The sequence below is a fragment of the Corvus hawaiiensis genome, chromosome 5, assembly GCF_020740725.1.
Source record: "Corvus hawaiiensis isolate bCorHaw1 chromosome 5, bCorHaw1.pri.cur, whole genome shotgun sequence".
Lineage (NCBI taxonomy): Eukaryota > Metazoa > Chordata > Aves > Passeriformes > Corvidae > Corvus > Corvus hawaiiensis.
In genome coordinates this window covers 56,083,505-56,101,559 of record NC_063217.1, presented here as the reverse complement: position 1 = coordinate 56,101,559, position 18,055 = coordinate 56,083,505, and the positions used below count along the sequence as shown (strand labels likewise).

The following is an 18,055-nucleotide window of genomic DNA, read 5'->3' as shown; positions in this document are numbered from 1 at the left end:
CACATGGACAGCAAGGGACAGTCCCAAGGAGGTCAGAAGCAAACAGAAATTTGGCCACACATGGTCTTGCCTTGGAGCTAGGTCTCTGAAAACAGCACTGAGTTTTGCTCCTACTCTCAAAGTGCAAATACTCAAAGGGAAGCAGTGAGGCTGAACTGTTTTCTTTTGTTCTGTGTGTGAAGGGGGTGAGCTCTTCACCTGGGGTCAGAACACCCATGGACAGCTTGGAGTGCGGAGCCAAACCACGCTTACTCCCAAACCACAGCTGGTGGAAAGACTAAAGGGCATCCCACTTGCTCAAATTGCTGCTGGAGGAGCTCACAGCATCACTGTGTCACTCTCTGGAGCTGTGTACTCCTGGGGAAAGAACAGTTTTGGACAGCTGGGACTCGGAGACACGAAAGGTAAGGAAGAAGAGCACCAGGAGGGTGTTTTCCTGGTGAGCTCAGTGAGCTCACCAAATCGAGCTTCAGTACTGTCAAGCTCCTGTGGAGTAGCAGTGGACAGTAAAGTCTTTTGAATAAAATACATCAGGGTATGTTCTTTGTTTCCTGACTAGGAAAGGCATAGAGGTACAATGGTTTTAGGGGCTGTATTTCTATAGAGAACTTGCCATCATTTTATGTGGCTAATTGGATAGTGTGAGCACTTAAAACCTCTGAGGTCTTACAGTTCTATTTCCACTCCTATCCTCTCTCCAGGAAGTCTTGTATGAAAGAAATTAATTTTATACTTTTGTATCTTCTTTAATTCTCTCTAAACACAAGGTGAGAGGATAATTAAAATAACCTCTTGTCTTCAAACCTGGAAGGCTAGAGAAGAGCTGCCCTAGCCAGACAAAACCTGATGACAGCAGAATCTAATCTGAACAAGTCCACACCTTTGAGAATCAGATATTTTGTAGCAAAGTACCATTTGGCAAGCAGATGTGAAAGTATTGCATTTTGTTTCAAACCAAAGTAAAAAAAAAAAATAAAGTAATATGAAAAAGACAGAACATTATGAGAAAGAGCATGTTATACTGGAGGGAAAACAACCCAAACCCAAGCTGTAACTATATGAATTGCTGTTAAGAGAAGACAGAAAAGCACTTAATCCTCCTGTTTTCTAAATTTTTCTGTACATGAGACCCCCCAGTACTCTTTCAATTTAGCAGTATTGTCTTCTTTCCAGACAGGGACTGCCCATCATATGTTGGAGCTTTAGAGCACTGGAAGACTGTATTTATCTCATGTGGAGCAGATCATACTGCAGTTCTCTCTAAGGTGAGTCTGAAATGGAAAGTCAGCATCTGAGACCTCACCTTTTGAGAAAAGATACACTGCTAAGTCAGCATGGAGAAACTGGGATGGTAATGCCTGCTTCCACCTGAGCCTGAAGGCTATCTCCAAGGGATGTTATTTAAGCTATTGGGAAAACTGGTCTTTTCTCATATTCCTGTCACCTGCATGCAACCTTTTGCAGGGATATGGTGAAAGGAAATCCTGAGGTAGAGTTCAACTCCCAGTACTTTTTGAAAATATTTTGTTACGGTATATTGGGGACTTCAGAAGATGTGAACAACATGTAATTCACTAGGGTTTACTCATACAAGTAAAATTCTTAAGCAACAGGGAGTTATTCTCAGGACTTAAATTGCTTTTCTCAGGAGCTAAATTATTTGGATTTTATAGTGTATGATACAGCTTGATGCAAGGTGAACCCTCCTCATGTTTCAATCAGGGATGTTTTGAATCAAGTCCCATATAACATGGTGTGTCTTGCTGGCTCTCACTCTTGGTTGTGACCATTTGAATGTCGCTAATAATGCAGTGATCCTGTTTGCTTCTTCATTTCAAGGAGGGGCTGGTGTGCACCTTTGGAGCAGGAGGGTCTGGCCAGCTGGGTCACAACTCCACTCGGAATGAACTCCTGCCTCGTGTGGTGGCTGAGCTGTGGGGAGCAAGGGTTTCACAGATTGCCTGTGGCAGGTGGGAAGTGCCAATGACATGTCTTCTAGGGTCAATGCCTTAGGGGAATCACTGAAGAACAGTAGGGAAGGGAGCCACCAAGGTGTTCAAATCCCTGTATCCCAATAGGTCAGCACTGTCAGAGTATCCATCTTTCTGTGCTTACCTACAAACTAACTTGCAATTATGTCTGTTCTGTGGTTAATGCATCTGGATCATGCTGGATGAACATTAATTTGTTCACACTTAGGTTGAAATCTTCCTGTAATGATTGGCTTGAAAAAAAAGAATCCCATCCGCTACAATTTTAATTTTTTCAAAGTTTTCAAGTATAAGCCACCCTACTGCCAGAGCCCCAGTGAGAGCAGAACCCTCAGTCCCTTGTGAGCAGAGGAAGAGAGCTGCAAAAACCACCAGAAGCCCATGGTCTTTTTCTCTTTTAATAAACAAAGGATATACTGGGTTCCAAAGGGCAAAGGACCATCAAAAGCCTGCATCGGGAAAGTCCATGAATTCCCATCCAGATTGACAAACTGGTGGGTTCTTAGTAAGAATTGAAGAGCAGTAATAATTACCCAGTTTCACTTTGCCTTTCTGGAACTGGGCCAGAAAAAGTCTCCTGACAACTCACCTGGGCTTGGTATTGGGCTCAGCAGCTCAGAAGGTGCACTTTTAAAACCAGAAGGGTGTGAAGGAAGCAAGGTTCCACTATTTTTGTATGTGGAACCAAATCACAAATATTAGAGGATAGTATAGGAAATCTGAGTCCAGATGTGTCTTTATTGCTGAATGTTTATGCAATGAAGAGTTCTAACATGTTGGTTAAAGGGATTCTTTATCTGGACTGTCAGGACTTTCAAAGACAAGCTTCAGGTCTACACTCTGAAAATGTATCTGTAAATTTTATTCTGTCTTGCCCAGTGGTTTTCACTTATTATGACTTTTTTTTTTTCCTGAACAGACAACACACTCTGGTCTATGTCCCTTCCTTGGACAAATTCTACTTCTTTGGGTCTGGTGATGAAGGACAACTGGAAGATGAGAGCAAGCCCAATCAGTTGATACCACTTCCCATCAATTCACCAGTGAATACTGGAAAATCCTGCCAGAGTAATGACCACTGTAGATGTATACAATCTATATTTGTTTCTTCCATGGAGATGTTTGCTTTCTTGATTTTGTGTTTACACTGAAAGGCAAATATTATGTCTCATGCTTGCTTGGCCACCCCAACAAATTCTACCAGGAATTATTCCATTTAACCCTAATAACTACTATCTGAAGGGGTTTTTTGGTGTTCCAGTTCTGTGCACTTAACTCTCTGAAGATAATGAGTGTCTTCAAATGACAATCTTTTTATTTTTTTACAGAAAAGGGTGCATCAAAAAAGGGGATTAAAATTATTGCAGGAGTAAACCAAAGTTTTGCCTGTTGCAGGGTGGAGAACAAGGTATGTGCACATTTGATCATAGCTTCTGATTTTGCCACTGTCCACATTACTGCTGGAAACATTTGGATTTTCCATGCTTGTAGCACTCCAATTTTGTATATGTCTATTGCAGTTTTTTCTGTGCTTACCTACAAACTAACTTGTATTGCAATTGTATATGTTCTGTGGTTAATGCATCTGGATCATGCTGGATGACCATTAATTTGTTCATACTTAGGCTGAAATCTTATAATGATTGAAGAAAAATAATCCCACCTGCTACAATTTTAATTTTGTCAATATTTTTATGCATTTCACACAGAATTCATATTTGAATGGAATTGCCACTCTGGAGGATAAAGAAGTGGATGCATGGATTTCTAAATCTAAACGTTGGAAGAGTATAAAAAAGTAAATCCGAAACTTGCTATTTGGGTTTGGTTTTGTTTTTTTCCTGATACATGATTTTCTCTAAAAATTATTCTTCTTTGGAGGCTATTTTGGAGGAGTAGGAACTGTTGTTCAAGAATTTAGCCAAGGCACAATCTTGTACCAGCACTTCTCACCTAGTTTTTGCATAGAAAAAAGAGAGGTTGATAAGCAACAGGAGCAAAGCAGATGTACTGCATGGCTTCAGAAGCCTGTCCTCTTCTTGCCCAGAATGGCTGTAAAGTTGATGAGGAGCTGACAAGTTAAACCAGTGAAAGACTCTGCCTGCAGAACAAGGCCTTGTGCAAAAAGCCTGATCCAGAGTACCCAAACCGGAATGCTGAGCCAGCATTTAAAAATTAGTGGTCCCTTCTTTAATTACCCATTTTCAAAAGCAGTATGTTTATACCACTGTGGGATGCCTTACACTTAGAGTCTTTCTCATGTTTTATACGGGAGGTTATTTTCTTTGGGAAACTCTGACCCCAGCTGCTGATTTTGAGCATTTCAAAAGCTTGGCTAATTTGGTACAGTATGTTTCCCTGACCACTTTTAGCACAGTTTGGATTATGTGAAAAGTGATTGTTGAAAGGGTGAGAGAGAGGGTTCTTTCCAGATCTCAATAGGAAGGGCCTGACAGCAAATTGCTTGATAAAATAGCTGCTTCAATAAGAACAGAACCAGGAATACAGGGAGTGAGTAAGTCTAACGTCCCTTCAGTTTCTGGGAACCCAGCTTTTGTGCAGCAGTACATTGACAGCCTGATGGATTTTCCCTCCACATGTTACAAAGACCCTGTCCGTGGAGGGGATCCTCTTCCCTCCCATGCTGCCTTTTATTTTGCATAACAAACAAAAGCAGCTAATGTTCTGACCTGTCAGGAGAAGAGATCTCCATGATAACACCACCAGAATGGAACACTGGCTGCCATGGGGCACTTGAGCAGGTTCCCTTACAAGGCCCAGGAGAGCAGAGGTGGCTTGCCAAAGATCAGGAGCTCCTCAAGTACAATGTCTTCTGCAACACTGACAATGAAATGGTGCTAAGAAAAGTTTTGTGTGCTGTCAGGTGCAGACACACTCATACACATGTTTTTTGTTCTTTCAGAGTTAAAAACCTGAAGTTGAAAGGATTGACTTTTTGTTTTTTTTACTATCAGGAATATCAGACTGATCTTTTCATCTGAGGCTTGTATCAATGGAAGCTTCCTGGACAAAAGGTAGCATGCACTGACTTAGACATAACATAATATATTGGCTGCATGTAAACTGACCAGAAAGTGTTATTTTAGGGCACATATGTAGAAAAGATTCATTTTATCTGAATTTGCAAGAAGCCAGTCTTTATTTCAGAAAGCTCAAGCTAGTACTAAGATTTTTATAGCCCTGGTCCTACTGAAATGTGCTAGAGAAGTTCACATTTTAGAAGATTACCCTTTAGTGATATTTGACAGATGATGATAATCCCTTCAGGCAATATTACAGCTCTCAAAGGATCCATAATAGCTTCTCCTGGCACTGAAGTGGAAGTCATCTTAGGGTGAAATACAGGAGCCTACCATTAATAGTTGACAGCCACACAAGACAGAAAGGACAGGGTATTAATCAGGTCACAAAACAGTGGCCTGTGTTGTCTATCTTGTAAGAACACGTGAAATTATACCCACTGAACCTGGGGCTGAACTTTCCAAGTATTTTCTAATACTACAATGCTTCATTATTCAGTCAGTAGAAAAAACATTATTTAGTGTTCTTTTTTTTTGTGTTGTGATAGAGACAAACATTTCAAAACTTCCAAAGAAGTCTCAGGCATAGACATGTCAGAAGTGAAACGTTTTTATGAGAAGATCAGTAAAAACCAAACAGTCTACCAGGAGGTAAGGATTTGATATAAGGATGCTCACTAAACAGATACTGAGGAGCTTTGGATTTGTGCATGAAACTTAGGAATTTCATGCCACCTAATTACTTTGGCAAAACAGAATTGCATTTTAACCCTTGTCTCTTTTTTTTTTTTCCCTCTGAAGGTGCAAAAGGAGATTAAGAACTTACTGCCGTCATTGTCTTCCTCTCCCATCTCACCTGAAAATTTCAGGGTCTACTTGATCTTGCCTTTCCTTCTGCAGGGGGAGGACAGAGACTCTTTGATTCTTGAGATGGCTCAAGCCATCATGAAGCTCCAGCCTGAGGGCCTACAAACTCTTGGTAGGATTTTATGATGATAAAACTGAATGATGTAAATGCTTGGTCATTTTCTGCTGCAGAACAAGTGTTATTACTGCTGATGTAACGTGTTCCAGAGCTTGAAATAATTGCTTTTGATAGACATAGAAACATGAGGACTATGCAGCAAGACACAAGAATTAAAAAAGTTCTGTCTGAGGTTTTTTATAATTTTTGTAGTGCAAGCTTAAATGGTTTTTTAAATTCATTTGATAAAAAGAGAAAAAGCAGCTTCATCCACAAATTGCAGTGATTTTTATGTTACCTGTGACCTTACTAGCTGTTTTCTTTACAGAATGCCTATGGTCAAATCTAGGAACACCCTTTTTTAGGGAGCTGGTCATTCTGTATCAGAGGGTTTCCAAGCAATCTGTCCTGGAGTTCATAGCCAGGGGGCCAGACCACATCTTCAACCTGGGCCCAGCTGAAACAGGGCCTCTGCAAATACTGCAGAGGCTTTACCAGGTGAGAAAGTGCTTGGATCCCAATTAGACAGGCTGTATCAATGTAGCTTAGAGTATTTTAATATTTCTCACTTGTTCAATTCTCTGGGTTTGACACTGCTTCAGCAATCTCTTTGGCTCTACACCAGCACAGTTTTGAAGGAGTCCTGCTCAAGTTGTGCCAAACTGACCCTCTGTAGAAATGAAGAACTAAAGCATGTTATAGCCCCTGGCAGGGGAAGAATGCTTTCAGTGGTTTCAGGAGTGCATGCATTGATGCCTACAGAGCTATGGATGTGGTGTCCTCTATGTAACATGCCCATTCCCCTTTCTCCTGGTGAGATCCCTCACCCCAATAACTGCTCAGAGCATTTAAAAGACAACCTACCTGCTTGGCACATTGTGGCTGCCACAGTAATGCTCTGTGATGATTGAAGAACCTGCTAACCTGACAAATTCTCTGGGACCACAGCAATAGAACCTCTTTAGCTGCACACAAACAAGAAGAACAAAGGGAGCAATAATTGTGTTTTTCTGGACAACCATACTTTCTCCTGCAGAGATGTTCAGAGTTTAGGAAAGTCAAGAGCTCAAGTGCACAGCATAAATCAGAGAGACTTGTATCTCCTTATCTCAGCAGACATCCCTCCAGGGCAGTGGCTGGGCATACCCTACAGAGACTTGTTAAATTTTGTTCAGAGTTGAATATCCTTTTGGCTGAGAATGCAGAATTGGGCCTCAAAGTTTAGACTCTTGAATCTGTATTTATGCAGGTAAATAAACTCGAAAATGCAGCAGGCCTATTCCTCTGCAACTGATTACATGACCTGGAGCTTTACATGTTCACTGTCCCCCTGCAAGTATCTTTTCCAGACAACAAGGAGGAACATGAATAGGGAACCACAGAGTGTTCTGCAACATGAAAGACACTCCAAGGGAAACATACTTTTCCTGATGGAGTCCTGTTAAGGGATCTTAATTGGAAATGAAATTTGCTTTCCTGCTAGTTTATACATGGGTTTCTGAGACTTCTCACTGTGGAGCACTGTGATACTTGTAGCACTTTTATCCCTTACCTTCTGCACAGGGTCTCAGAGCCCTTTCTGCAGAAAGCCCTGTCAGTCCTGTCCTGCCACACAGACAGCACACTAGTTCTGCTGCTGATATATTGCGTGTTTCAATGCAGGTGAACTCCAGAACTGGTTTCAGAGTGCATGAAAGCAACTTCTATGTACCTGAAGTGATAGAGATTATCAACTTATGTTCATGCTTAAATGTAACAGTAAGTATAAATCTTACCAGCAGTGTGAAACACTTTTTTTCTTTTATTTAAATAGTTGACAATATATATATGGAAGTCAACTCTAGAGACTAACCCAATACATCTCGAAGACATTTCATTTTCCCCATTCCTCCAGTGCTCTAAATTATGCAAGCCCTTTACCATCCCAGTGTTCCAGCAGCTACAACTGGTTTGATGATCCCTGGTTCTGAGAGTTGGAGCTAATCTTAAGCAGAATCTGTTTGCTTTGAACTAGCACTCACTGTGAAATAGTAGCACGAGGGATGGTTGCTATACTTCGCGTTACTCTGGATTTTATTTACTTTTTAATTAAAATTAATTAATTAAAGTTTAATTAAGAGAAATATTTTGAGGTGTCTTTAACCTATTATTTAGAAACCCTACTGAGCGTATCAACTTACTTACATCTTAAAACAAAGCCGTGGTAATAAAAAATAATCTGTGGCATTTCTTGATGACACAGAGTGAAAATTAGCTACCAAATGCAGTCAGTGTCAGAGGAAGCAGTATGAAATGGAAATGTGCATAGTAGGGGTTTCCTCTGGCAAAAAAAAGTAAGTTTTCTGGCAACTTGGCTGGAATTTGTAGGGCAACTGCCTAATTCCTTCATAAGCTTTTGTTTGCTAAGGTACCAATTTTGTACCAACTAACCAGAGTGAGAAAGGAGGTTTGAGAAACAGCATAGAATCAAAAGCCAATTAGGACATTACCTGAAGTTGCTGCCTTATCACACTGGAGGTGTAACACTTTGAATTAGATTATTTTTATACCAGTATAAATTTTTGGTATTACATATAATAAACCCAGCAGTTTTTAAAAACAATGTACCATAACCTGGGTATCCAGGACATTTTGGTTTAGCTGAATTATGGAAGATGCAGTTAAAATCATTCTCTCTGTTTTATTGTTCATGCACTACTGTTGGCAAGTGTCTCTCTGCTTCTCACTCACAGGAGCAAGTAGAAGCTGTTTTTAGAACGTGAGCCTCTGTTAGTGCAGTGCTCATGCACACAAGGGCTCATTTCAGAGACACAGGAGTTTGCCAGGGTACAGACTGGCAGTTCAGTCTGCACGCATGTCCCTGAAGTCTGGTTTCACAAGGGAAAATCAACATGTCTTTTCCTTTCTTCCTTGTCATTTCAGACAGTCCTATGGAATCTGAGCAAGTTTCCATGCATCTTTGACAGGAAAAGCAAGATCCACATTCATATTACAGAATGCAGGGCTCTGTCCAATGTCTCTTTTGTAAGTGCAGCAAATTTTGTTACCAATCAGAAGAGATAAACACACTGCTAACAGACTATTACTTCAATCCTCAGATACCTGTTATGTGCATCCCTGAGACATGGAATTTTGCCGTCAGAAGACAATGCCTTCTGCAAGACATATGGAAAAATTTAAAATCCGCCTCAAACCAAGATTTCAGGAAGATCTTAAGGGTAAGATACCAAATTGTATTACTTGTTAGCTCTAACTATCTTGCTGCAGTGTTCCTTGATTTTCAGTGTTACTGAATATTGGTAGAAGGGTTTCGGTATTCTCTGAGCATACAACAAAAGAACTGCTCACCAAATTATTATAAAACATGTTCCATAGATGGTGTAAATCTGGAGGGCAGTATTTTACATTCTTATTCCAGGCAGCTTTGTTGGCGTAAGTCAAATGAAAGTGGCAGTGCTATTTACTGTGAGGTTGCTTTGGGGTAATGGAATAGAATTGCTCAGTTGTCTAAGTCCAGTACTGTTGCTGCTAGTCTGACTTTTGAGACTCTATACTAGTTTGCTGTACATGAAAACCCCAGTGTCTGGGGAACCAGCCTGAGGGGTCAGCAAGCAACACAGCCACAAAATGACATTTCTTTCATGGAGATGCTGTCTGAAGGGAAAGGAAGGATAGTGCTGGCCAGAGAGATGGGAATCTGATTACAGTGCTGCTGTCTCCATGTGCCTTTATTCTGTGGCTTCCACACTGATCCAAAGGTTGTGGCAGTTGCATTTCCTGCAGGAATCGTGATGCTGGCCCTGCCCTGCAAAAGCCATTAGCTGGCTGATGTGGGAATAGGACACCTGCCCAGAGCAGAGTTCAGCTAAGAGACCACGTGCCCCACCTGTCACTAACACAAAGTCTGGCACCATGCCTGTGCCACAGGAACTATGGACCTTGGTGCCCTATGACCCAGTTCTGGTGCTCTCCAAGTGAGCTCTCTTGCCAACCAGAGCTGTCAAAGCATTTCTTTCCCATATACTTTGGATATTCACAATGGCTCCCAAAGCTACCTTTCCCTCCTGCTTCCTCACTATGCCAGCTGAGAGAGGCATTTATTTATGGAGGCAGTGAGGGTACACTCTGTACTGTCCTCTAGATTTTGAGTCTCTACCAATTGTACAAGCTCTGACAAACAGCTGCCCTTAGCTCAAGTCAGCCTTTGGGCGCACCTCTTGTGAGCACTGCCTTTCACACTGTGCATCACAGCATTATTTGCCAAGCAGCAGCCTGAGAAATATAACTGCCCTGTTAGTATCCCACCCAGGGAAACTATGTATGGTCTGCAGCATTTACAACTTGGTGCTGCATTTCTGCATTTTTCAGCAGGTAGAGGACATGTTTTGTGTTGCAGATACCAACTACCCAAAAGCAAAACATAAAAAAGAAACCTGCATTGTAGCATTGACCTATCCCCTTCACAGCTGTGTCCTGTTAGGAAGTTTTTTAGACAATTCTGAGAACTTGGCATGGGGCACTCTCATTGTGGCCCTAGAAAGAAAAGAGCTGCAGGTACTGCACATACAGACATGGGTATAACCCAAGAAAGAAATGTCTTAATTTAACTCATCTCAGGTTTTGTTATTAAACACCAATCTGATTTAATTTTTGCTGTTCTGACAGTGAGACAAACATATTTCAGTACACAAATCTGGTTAAAAAACCCCAGAGCTCTCCAAGAGAGATTCATATCATTGCATGTTTTAATTTTAATTTGGTTTATTCAGTCAGAGTACAGTTCTTCCTCATGAAAATGAAGGTTTTAATTAGTGCCACTACAAATGCACAACACTCTTGAAGGGATAAAACAGAGGGAATTAGTGTTTCTTATTACTCCTACTCTTCATCTGCATTAGCAGTAGTTAACAATGGGCTGCTGCTTCATACAGTTCCAGATACTACGGGGAAAATGATGCCAGTCACTAGTGCCAGAAGGAAACTCTCTCAAATGAAGTGCAATACTTGATGAGATTAAACAAATTACGTTGATTTAGAGAAGCCCAGGGGTTAGCAAAGACATCACACTAGTTGTGCCTAAAAAGCTTAATCCCCATCCAGGTCCACAGGTGAAAGAACACATAAACTGGTATTGTAACAGGAAGGAGGAGGCTGTAGAAACACAGGCTGTTTGTGCTGGTGCAGCCCTGGGGGAAGGCTTCGTCTACGCTGGCCGAGTAGAACAGGCCTGCCAGGGACAGGAGGGGAACGAGCACAGTCAGCGTGGGCAGGGAGGGCAGCAGCCCTGCTCCGGCCATCGGGCCCCGCTCCCGCCGCGCCCGGCGGCTCCTCAGGGCTGCTCCGAGCCCTCGGCCGGGGGCTTCTTGTGCGTCATCCTGGCAGCCTCCGGAACCATGTTCGGGATGCCGTCGATGATGGGGTACGCGATGCCCAGCTCCTCGTTAATGAGCTCGTTCGTAGCTTCTTCGTACCTAGCCAGCCAAGTCGGAGGGGGGAGAAACATCCAAGCAAAACATGAGGAGCAGTGACTAACCTGGGTTTGCCCAGGGCTCGGGCGCAGCTCCCCCGCCCCGTCCTCACCTCAGCGGTCGCTTGGAGAGAGGGCACACCAGGAAGCGCAGCAGCGATGGCTCCGGTGGCTGTGGCTGCGGCCGCGCTGAGCCTGAGCCCGAGCCCGAGCCCGAGCCCGAGCCCGAGCCCGAGCCCGAGCCCGAGCCCTGCTCCCGCTGCCCGTGGCAGTGCCGGCCGTGCGCGGGGCCACTCGGCGCCGCCCGCCGCAGCAGCAGCACGGCCGCGCCGCGCAGCATGGCCGCCGCTTCCGCCGCCCACAGCGCACAGCCCGCCCACAGCCCGCCCCGCGCCGCCAGTGCCTCGGGGGGTTTGTGCGTGGTGCAGGATGTAGAATGGGTCGGGATCATCTTAAATCAGGATGGGTTTCGGTGTTAAGATCTTCGTACACTTGCAAGACTAATCAGGAAGAAAGGAGACCGAGTCAGTGGAACAGGCAGCAGGCAGCATTCCCTAGCCTAGGACATCCGGGAACTAAAAAGCCTTAAGGATGCAGTAAATCAAGGTGTTGATGTATGTCTGTATATACATTGCTAACTTGGCAAAATACTCAAGGTCCTGTAGCTGAACTGTGTTCATTATAAAACTAAAAATCATGCCCACAGGGCAAAAAGACCCCTGCCCAGGTGAAGACCTTTCCCCTGAGGGTGTGAGGAAGTTAGTTAGCTGGGGTTATGTAACTTGTTTGGAAATTACTAACCAAGCATAGCAGACTTGGAAAGTTGCTAACTCTGAATTTCTGTGTATAAATAATGGCTCAAAAAGTCTGGTGGGATGTGCTTGATTTGTGGAATACTGAGTACCCAGGTTGGCACAACCCTGAAATAAATAATCAGTGTCTCTCTCCCAGGTATGTAATTATTGGCTTGTTGCACACCAGGTAAGGAATCTGATTTTGTGGGCAACATTGGTGTCTCTATCTATGGGTGTCTCGGACCTTGCAGGTGAATTTCGTGGGTGAGAAGGGGATGGACGATGGTGCGGTGTCCCAGGAGCTCTTCAGCATCGCAGCCAGGACCCTCTGCCAGCCTGGCACTGGCACCTTCTGCCACTTTGCCTCCAGCCTTGTGTGGTTCCCCAAACAGGTAAGGCAGCCCTGTGGGGGTTGATGTGGGACCCACCCATGGGAAAAGGCAGTCATGGCTTTCTGGTGTGCTTGTTCTTAACCAGGCCTCGAGCTGTGAGGATGAGGACACCTTCCTCTTGATTGGGACACTCTGTGGAATGGCCCTGTTTAACCAGCGCATGGTGCCCTTCCCCTTCCCCAGGGCTCTCTACAAAAAGCTACTGGACCTGGCCCCCACTCTGGAGGACCTTGAGGAGCTGCTGCCAACTGTGGGCCGGTATGAGCCAGGCATGGCCCGAGCTTCAGCTGGGTCCCTTGCCTTGACCATGCACAGGGAGATCCCAGAGGCTGAATTCGGGGCACCTGTGGCATCCACATTTGCCATTGTGAAGCTGCTAGAAGCCACAGATTTCCAAGGAGGTCCTTGTCCAGAGCATGGATGTTGTTCTCAGAGGCTGGTATTGCCAAAATAAAAAGCCAAGCCTCATGGCTTAGAAGGTGTCAGATCTCTGCTCCACAAAAGCTTAAGTCCACACTGTGAATATATAGTTCAAAACACTTTGGGCTGTAGTTGGGACTTGAAAGAACTAAGGACCCAATTATTAATGTTGGGTTTTTTTCTCTGATTTACTAATTATCACTTTCCACAATATTGTCTTGCACAAGTACAGTATTACAAAATGCTGCAGTTGTGCCAGTTCTGAGAACTCTTGTGCAGAGTTTCCATGCACTGGGAGAGAAGATGTCAGGCAGACATAGCAGGGAGAGGTGCTGCTGCCACCAGCATAATGCTTCAAGGCCTCTGAAGCCCAGCTTTCCATGCAAGTGCTATAAACAACCAAGAAGATGAGAACCCCATCCCATGAGCTAGTGACTGTGTTGAGGTGGTAAATTCCTGAGGTGCTAAATTTACTGAGGTTCCTCAGTGAATTGGAACACAAGGTTGTCTGCAGTACTTGGAGAGGTGCTGCACCCCAAAACAATTGTCCCAGAATTCTGGTCCACACTTAATTCTCCCTTCTGGTCCACACTTAATTCCTTACTAGGTAATGTCTGGAAGCAAGGTTGTGGTCCCAATCCCACTTGTCACTGAATTTTGTGTAAAGTTGTCCACACAGGGCATGGGGATGGACTTGCCTGGAATCCTTTTTTACTGGAGGCGTTTGTGCTCAGCTCATGGCAGCAGCATGGCAAAATTTCAGGGCCATATATGACAGTTCTGTGTGAGTGTAGGTGTTGTGTATATATATGCATTTAAACGCTGCTTTTCAAAGGATAGTTTGCAGCAGAATTTGAAAGTGCATTGAATGGTCATGTTTCTTCTCTCTTTAATCCCTTTTGGTTTTTGACAGGAATCTTCGGAGCATTTTGAATGATGAATGTGATAGCTTGGACTTGGACTTCACGGTAAGACATCCCCACATAGGTATTTGGGCAAGACAGTGTCCCAGTGCAAATGACACAACTTGTCTGTAAACTCAAACTAGTGGGAGTGCTATGTCAGACCCTTCAGGAAGAATGAGAGAAGTAGCACATATATATGTGTCATATATAGACATAGCAGCCAATGTTTTAATTTATTTGCATAGGGAATGGAAGGAGAAGATTCCACGGAGGTTGTTGAACTTAAGAAAAATGGTGCCAACATTCCTGTCACTGAGGATAACAGGTCAGTTTTATTTTTATATTTCTTATCCTGTTGTCTTGTTACAAGTGTATGAAACATGTCTGTACCCATCCCCATATACTGTTAGAAAATATTGACCTCTGTATTGTGCCATTGGTCTTGGTCCAATAGGTTGCACACTTTCCGTTCCTGCTGTACTCGCTGCACACGTGCCAGACATTGGCAGTTTGGGCAAGCAGTGGATTAGAAGGGGATCCTTGGACAACAATGGTATCAGCATATGCAGATACCTGGCATTAACAGGAAAATTCCTAACAAATTTTAAAAATAACAGTGAACAGTATTTTCAGGGAAATACAGGTGATTTGTCTGGGAAACCCAGCTATAGGTACACCTCTGTAAGGGTTTTTATAGAGCAAAATGTTTCCTGCTTAGTTACATATATGGCATGTATCTTGTACATAAATGAGAAGGAGCAATTTATCAATAAGGCTTTGTGTCAATATTAATGTAACACAGAGGACAGAGAGAAATTCTGTGTCCTGAATTATGCAGATGACCTGAGGACCCATAGGGATCCATGAAAGGGCTATTTAAGCTTCAAGTACAGCATTTACACTGAGTTGATTGTACAAGTACAATGTCACTACACAAATCCCCATATGAAGTAGAGAGAAGAGTGAAACTATTGATTAGCAGCTGTGCAAATATTTATTTCGATTTCAGGGAAATTCTTGGGTATTCATTGAGTGTTAGGTCTGCTAGGTTCCATCTTTTATAATAATCAAGTGTCTGATAGGATTTCATTGGAGTGTTCACATGAAATACAAGGAGTGTTACCAAAATGAATCTATTCTGGCTAGCATTCTCTTTTATTTGTGAAGATGTTCCCAGCTTATTCAGTGAATAACTAATTGCCAGTGGCGACTGGTCTCAGTGAAGAATGTGTCTGTACAGCACAGCAGGTCATATGGAATAAAGGAATAAGGCATAAAGTTCTCTATAATCCTCCTTTTAGAAAAGCACCAATGCTTGTTTTGTATCTGTTGCAGGAAAGAATATGTTGATTTGTATGTGAATTATATATTCAATAAATCGGTACAGAAGCCATTTGAGGACTTTATGCAAGGGTTCTTAAGAGGCTGCCCAGCTAGAAATTGGAAGATGTTTTTCCCTGAAGAGCTGCAGGTTCTTCTCCAGGGACACATAACATTTGACTGGCATCTGCTGGAAAAGGTATTGTATACAAGCACAGTGTCCTTCTGCTCTATCTGCTAAGCATAAACTGCTTCTGACCTGATCTTTCATTGAGTGCACAGGTCATGAACAGATGGGCAGAAGCTCGAAGGGCTTTCTCTTTTTTTGATTTGTGTTGATGTTCTGTTTCTAATCTACATCAGCTACAAGAATAAAGGAGAATAAGTATCAAGCCATAACTCAGGGATTGTCATATGAATCTTTGAAAAACAAATGAACAAGCAGATTCCAGAGGTTAAGGGGATTTGAATATCTATGAACAGGATTATAAAATTTATCAGATAAAATGTTGCTTTAAATATAAATGGAAATATTGAGGATTAACTGGCCTGTTTTATTTTTGTCTTTTTGACAGAATGTGGTATACAGACAGTATAAGAAGTCAGATCAAACCATCAGGAATTTTTGGGCTGTGTTTCACAAGCTACCAGAAGAAAAAAAGAAAATGTTTCTTGGTAATATATTGGGCATTTTAAACTTTTCATAGCCCTTTTCTTTCCCCCCCAACACACATTCTAGATGGTTGCACATAAAAACTATTATAGTATAGTTCCAAACTGTAGCTTTTCCCCATGTTCACCCCTGCTGTTGCCACATTTTCTAGTGAAAACCACAAAGAAATAACACAAAGAGTTGCACAGGGACAGTTGACCCTCCTCACATCCCTTGAGGTTTGCCTGAGTGCATCGGACCACCTTGAAGCCTGCAGTAACTTTATCCCTTACTTTTGTGGTTGTCTTGTTGGTCAGAGGCCTCAGCTTGCGTGAGCACACTGTGTTGATGTAAGCAGTTTACCTTTGTCAAAGGGTTGCAGAAGCTAGGTCATCCTTTTTAAAGGTAGAAAGTCAGACCTAGCCTGGCCTTTCTCATCCACAAAGTCCACAATATAAAGTAGACGAGGGCTTGTAATTACTATGAATAGGTAAGAGACTTTAAACTGTATTCAGATGCAAATTCAACACAGCAAAATACTTAGCTTAGGAAAATAACTGTATGTTTACACTAATTTCCCTTCATGGTTTTCATTAACATTAATTATTTTCATGTTTTTCAGTTAACATTATTTTGTTTTGGTTTTTAATTTGCTAACTTGTTCTTGTTTTTCTTTTTTTCATTCCTTCAGTTTTTTTGTCAGGATCTGATCGAATCACTGGCTATGTACTGGACCATTTTAGATTTTGTATTGAAGATCCTCAAGTGGAAAATCCAGATGAGGTCTGTCCCTGGGCCAGGACCTGCTACTTCATTTTGTTCCTCCCCAGATACAGCAGTAAAAAAGTACTCAAAGAGAAGTTGCTTTATGCCATAGAGCATAATGAAGGTTTTGGCCTTGCCTAATTCTTGGATAGAAGCACTTTAAAGCAAAAATAAGAAAACAAGTCTTTGTTTCACTTGTCATATTTTCTCTTAATTATTCCAGTTTACTGGTTTCTGCTCTGCCATATTTTTACTGCACTTTATAAACACCCGAGTGTGTGTATTTGCTGAGATTTTACATGGCTTATAAAATTGAGCTTAGACCAGATACCTCATAGTTAGACTGTAAATTTAGGAAAGAAGAATCCTGTTTGGCACACTTCAGAGAAGGAAGCTGATAACCAAGCATATTTGTGCAAGCAGGGTCTGCACTGTTCTGGTTGTGTTAATAGAGTGAGATCCCAGCAGCAGTGATTCTGTGATTTGTACATTCATACATTAGCAAGCACACAGCCAAGATGTGCTAAGCAGTCACCCTTGCAAGGCAAAGCTGGTGTTACTTAAGGGTTCTCTTGGGGAGCAACTAACTCTAATGAGACTGTGAATTGAAGGAGCAGTCTGGGCTCACCTGGATATGGCCTATGACTTATCTGTGACAAATTCTTAGGAAAATTTGATCATTCCTAGACTTTTGAAAAAGCTATACTAATGCACTATGATAAAATAATTTTTTGTTATTTAGTGTGATAACTGTTGTATTTGTTATGTTTCTTTATATTTTCTAAGGAGATGTTTCGCAATTAAATCATAAAATCTTAGGCTTGCAGAACAGATCTGTCTAAAGAGCCCTGTGGACATGAGGCTTGCAGGGCTTGTGGAATCTCATTGTCAAAACAGTGCAGAGCACTGGCAGGATATTAACACTGTCAGGCAGGATATGTGTTTTCTGTGTATTTTGCTACGTGGATGGGGAGAGAAACAAATCATTATTTTTCAGCAGTCTTCTCTTTGGTGTATTAAATGTGTCAGGGGACATCCATATGTAAAGAAGACTTCCACTGTGTTAAATTAACTGATGATGGATTAAATTTTCACCCCTGTAGCTGTGTTCTTCCTTTCTTATGCATCTGCCTATGTAGATAAGCCTAGCAAGCAGTGTGTCTGTGTTCTCTGTCCTCCTTGCTATGGGGGAGCCATTCACAAGTGGCGTCAAAGGCTGATGTAAGCGTATTTCAAAGAGATGTATTGTATATGCTGATCAAGTCAGTCGTTCCTGTGTGATGCAGAATGACATTGTTACCTACTAAAAAAAAAAAAAACAAAAAAAAGCTTCCTTTTAAGTTA

The 18,055-nt window shown here is 42.4% G+C and overlaps 3 protein-coding genes across 8 annotated transcripts in view; 1 reads left to right on the top strand and 2 right to left on the bottom strand.

Moving 5' to 3' along the window:
- Window positions 1-18,055, top strand: part of LOC125326147 (E3 ISG15--protein ligase HERC5-like) — a 24,404-nt gene extending 6,349 nt beyond the window's left edge. For all 3 annotated transcript variants that reach the window (XM_048304106.1, XM_048304105.1, XM_048304104.1), the window contains 20 exons: window positions 183-404; window positions 1,174-1,265; window positions 1,840-1,970; window positions 2,911-3,059; window positions 3,320-3,399; window positions 3,701-3,789; window positions 4,967-5,026; window positions 5,581-5,683; window positions 5,834-6,011; window positions 6,325-6,494; window positions 7,659-7,754; window positions 8,919-9,020; window positions 9,095-9,214; window positions 12,509-12,649; window positions 12,735-12,907; window positions 13,983-14,037; window positions 14,220-14,299; window positions 15,310-15,493; window positions 15,870-15,969; window positions 16,638-18,055. In XM_048304106.1, the coding sequence (XP_048160063.1) occupies window positions 183-404; window positions 1,174-1,265; window positions 1,840-1,970; window positions 2,911-3,059; window positions 3,320-3,399; window positions 3,701-3,789; window positions 4,967-5,026; window positions 5,581-5,683; window positions 5,834-6,011; window positions 6,325-6,494; window positions 7,659-7,754; window positions 8,919-9,020; window positions 9,095-9,214; window positions 12,509-12,649; window positions 12,735-12,907; window positions 13,983-14,037; window positions 14,220-14,299; window positions 15,310-15,493; window positions 15,870-15,969; window positions 16,638-16,852 (2,540 nt within the window). In that variant the 3' untranslated portion in view covers window positions 16,853-18,055. The remainder of the gene's footprint in view (window positions 1-182; window positions 405-1,173; window positions 1,266-1,839; window positions 1,971-2,910; window positions 3,060-3,319; window positions 3,400-3,700; window positions 3,790-4,966; window positions 5,027-5,580; window positions 5,684-5,833; window positions 6,012-6,324; window positions 6,495-7,658; window positions 7,755-8,918; window positions 9,021-9,094; window positions 9,215-12,508; window positions 12,650-12,734; window positions 12,908-13,982; window positions 14,038-14,219; window positions 14,300-15,309; window positions 15,494-15,869; window positions 15,970-16,637) is intronic.
- On the bottom strand, window positions 10,724-11,293 carry PIGY (phosphatidylinositol glycan anchor biosynthesis class Y). Its single transcript, XM_048304118.1, has one exon. It carries the CDS (start codon window positions 11,291-11,293, stop codon window positions 11,063-11,065), a length of 231 nt encoding a protein of 76 aa, XP_048160075.1. The 3' UTR covers window positions 10,724-11,062.
- On the bottom strand, window positions 11,326-11,811 carry PYURF (PIGY upstream open reading frame). Of its 4 annotated transcripts, none has more exons than XM_048304115.1 (3): window positions 11,683-11,811; window positions 11,577-11,652; window positions 11,326-11,467 (listed from the first exon to the last, which is right to left on the bottom strand). In XM_048304115.1, the coding sequence occupies exons 1-3, from the start codon at window positions 11,801-11,803 to the stop codon at window positions 11,326-11,328; spliced, it is 339 nt and encodes a 112-aa protein (XP_048160072.1). In that variant the 5' UTR covers window positions 11,804-11,811. The 4 variants fall into 4 exon arrangements, with proteins under 4 accessions (XP_048160072.1, XP_048160073.1, XP_048160074.1 ...); XM_048304116.1 differs by having other exon boundaries at window positions 11,689-11,811; XM_048304117.1 differs by having other exon boundaries at window positions 11,695-11,811.

Bases quoted from the DNA above. Each gene is read 5' to 3' on its own strand.
- PIGY (XM_048304118.1), bottom strand. From the start codon at position 11,293: ATGGCCGGAGCAGGGCTGCTGCCCTCCCTGCCCACGCTGACTGTGCTC.
- PYURF (XM_048304113.1), bottom strand. From the start codon at position 11,803: ATGCTGCGCGGCGCGGCCGTGCTGCTGCTGCGGCGGGCGGCGCCGAGT. The intron at 11,468-11,576 runs GTGAGGACGGGG...TTGGCTGGCTAG, and splicing joins CTCTCCAAGCGACCGCTGAG to GTACGAAGAAGCTACGAACG.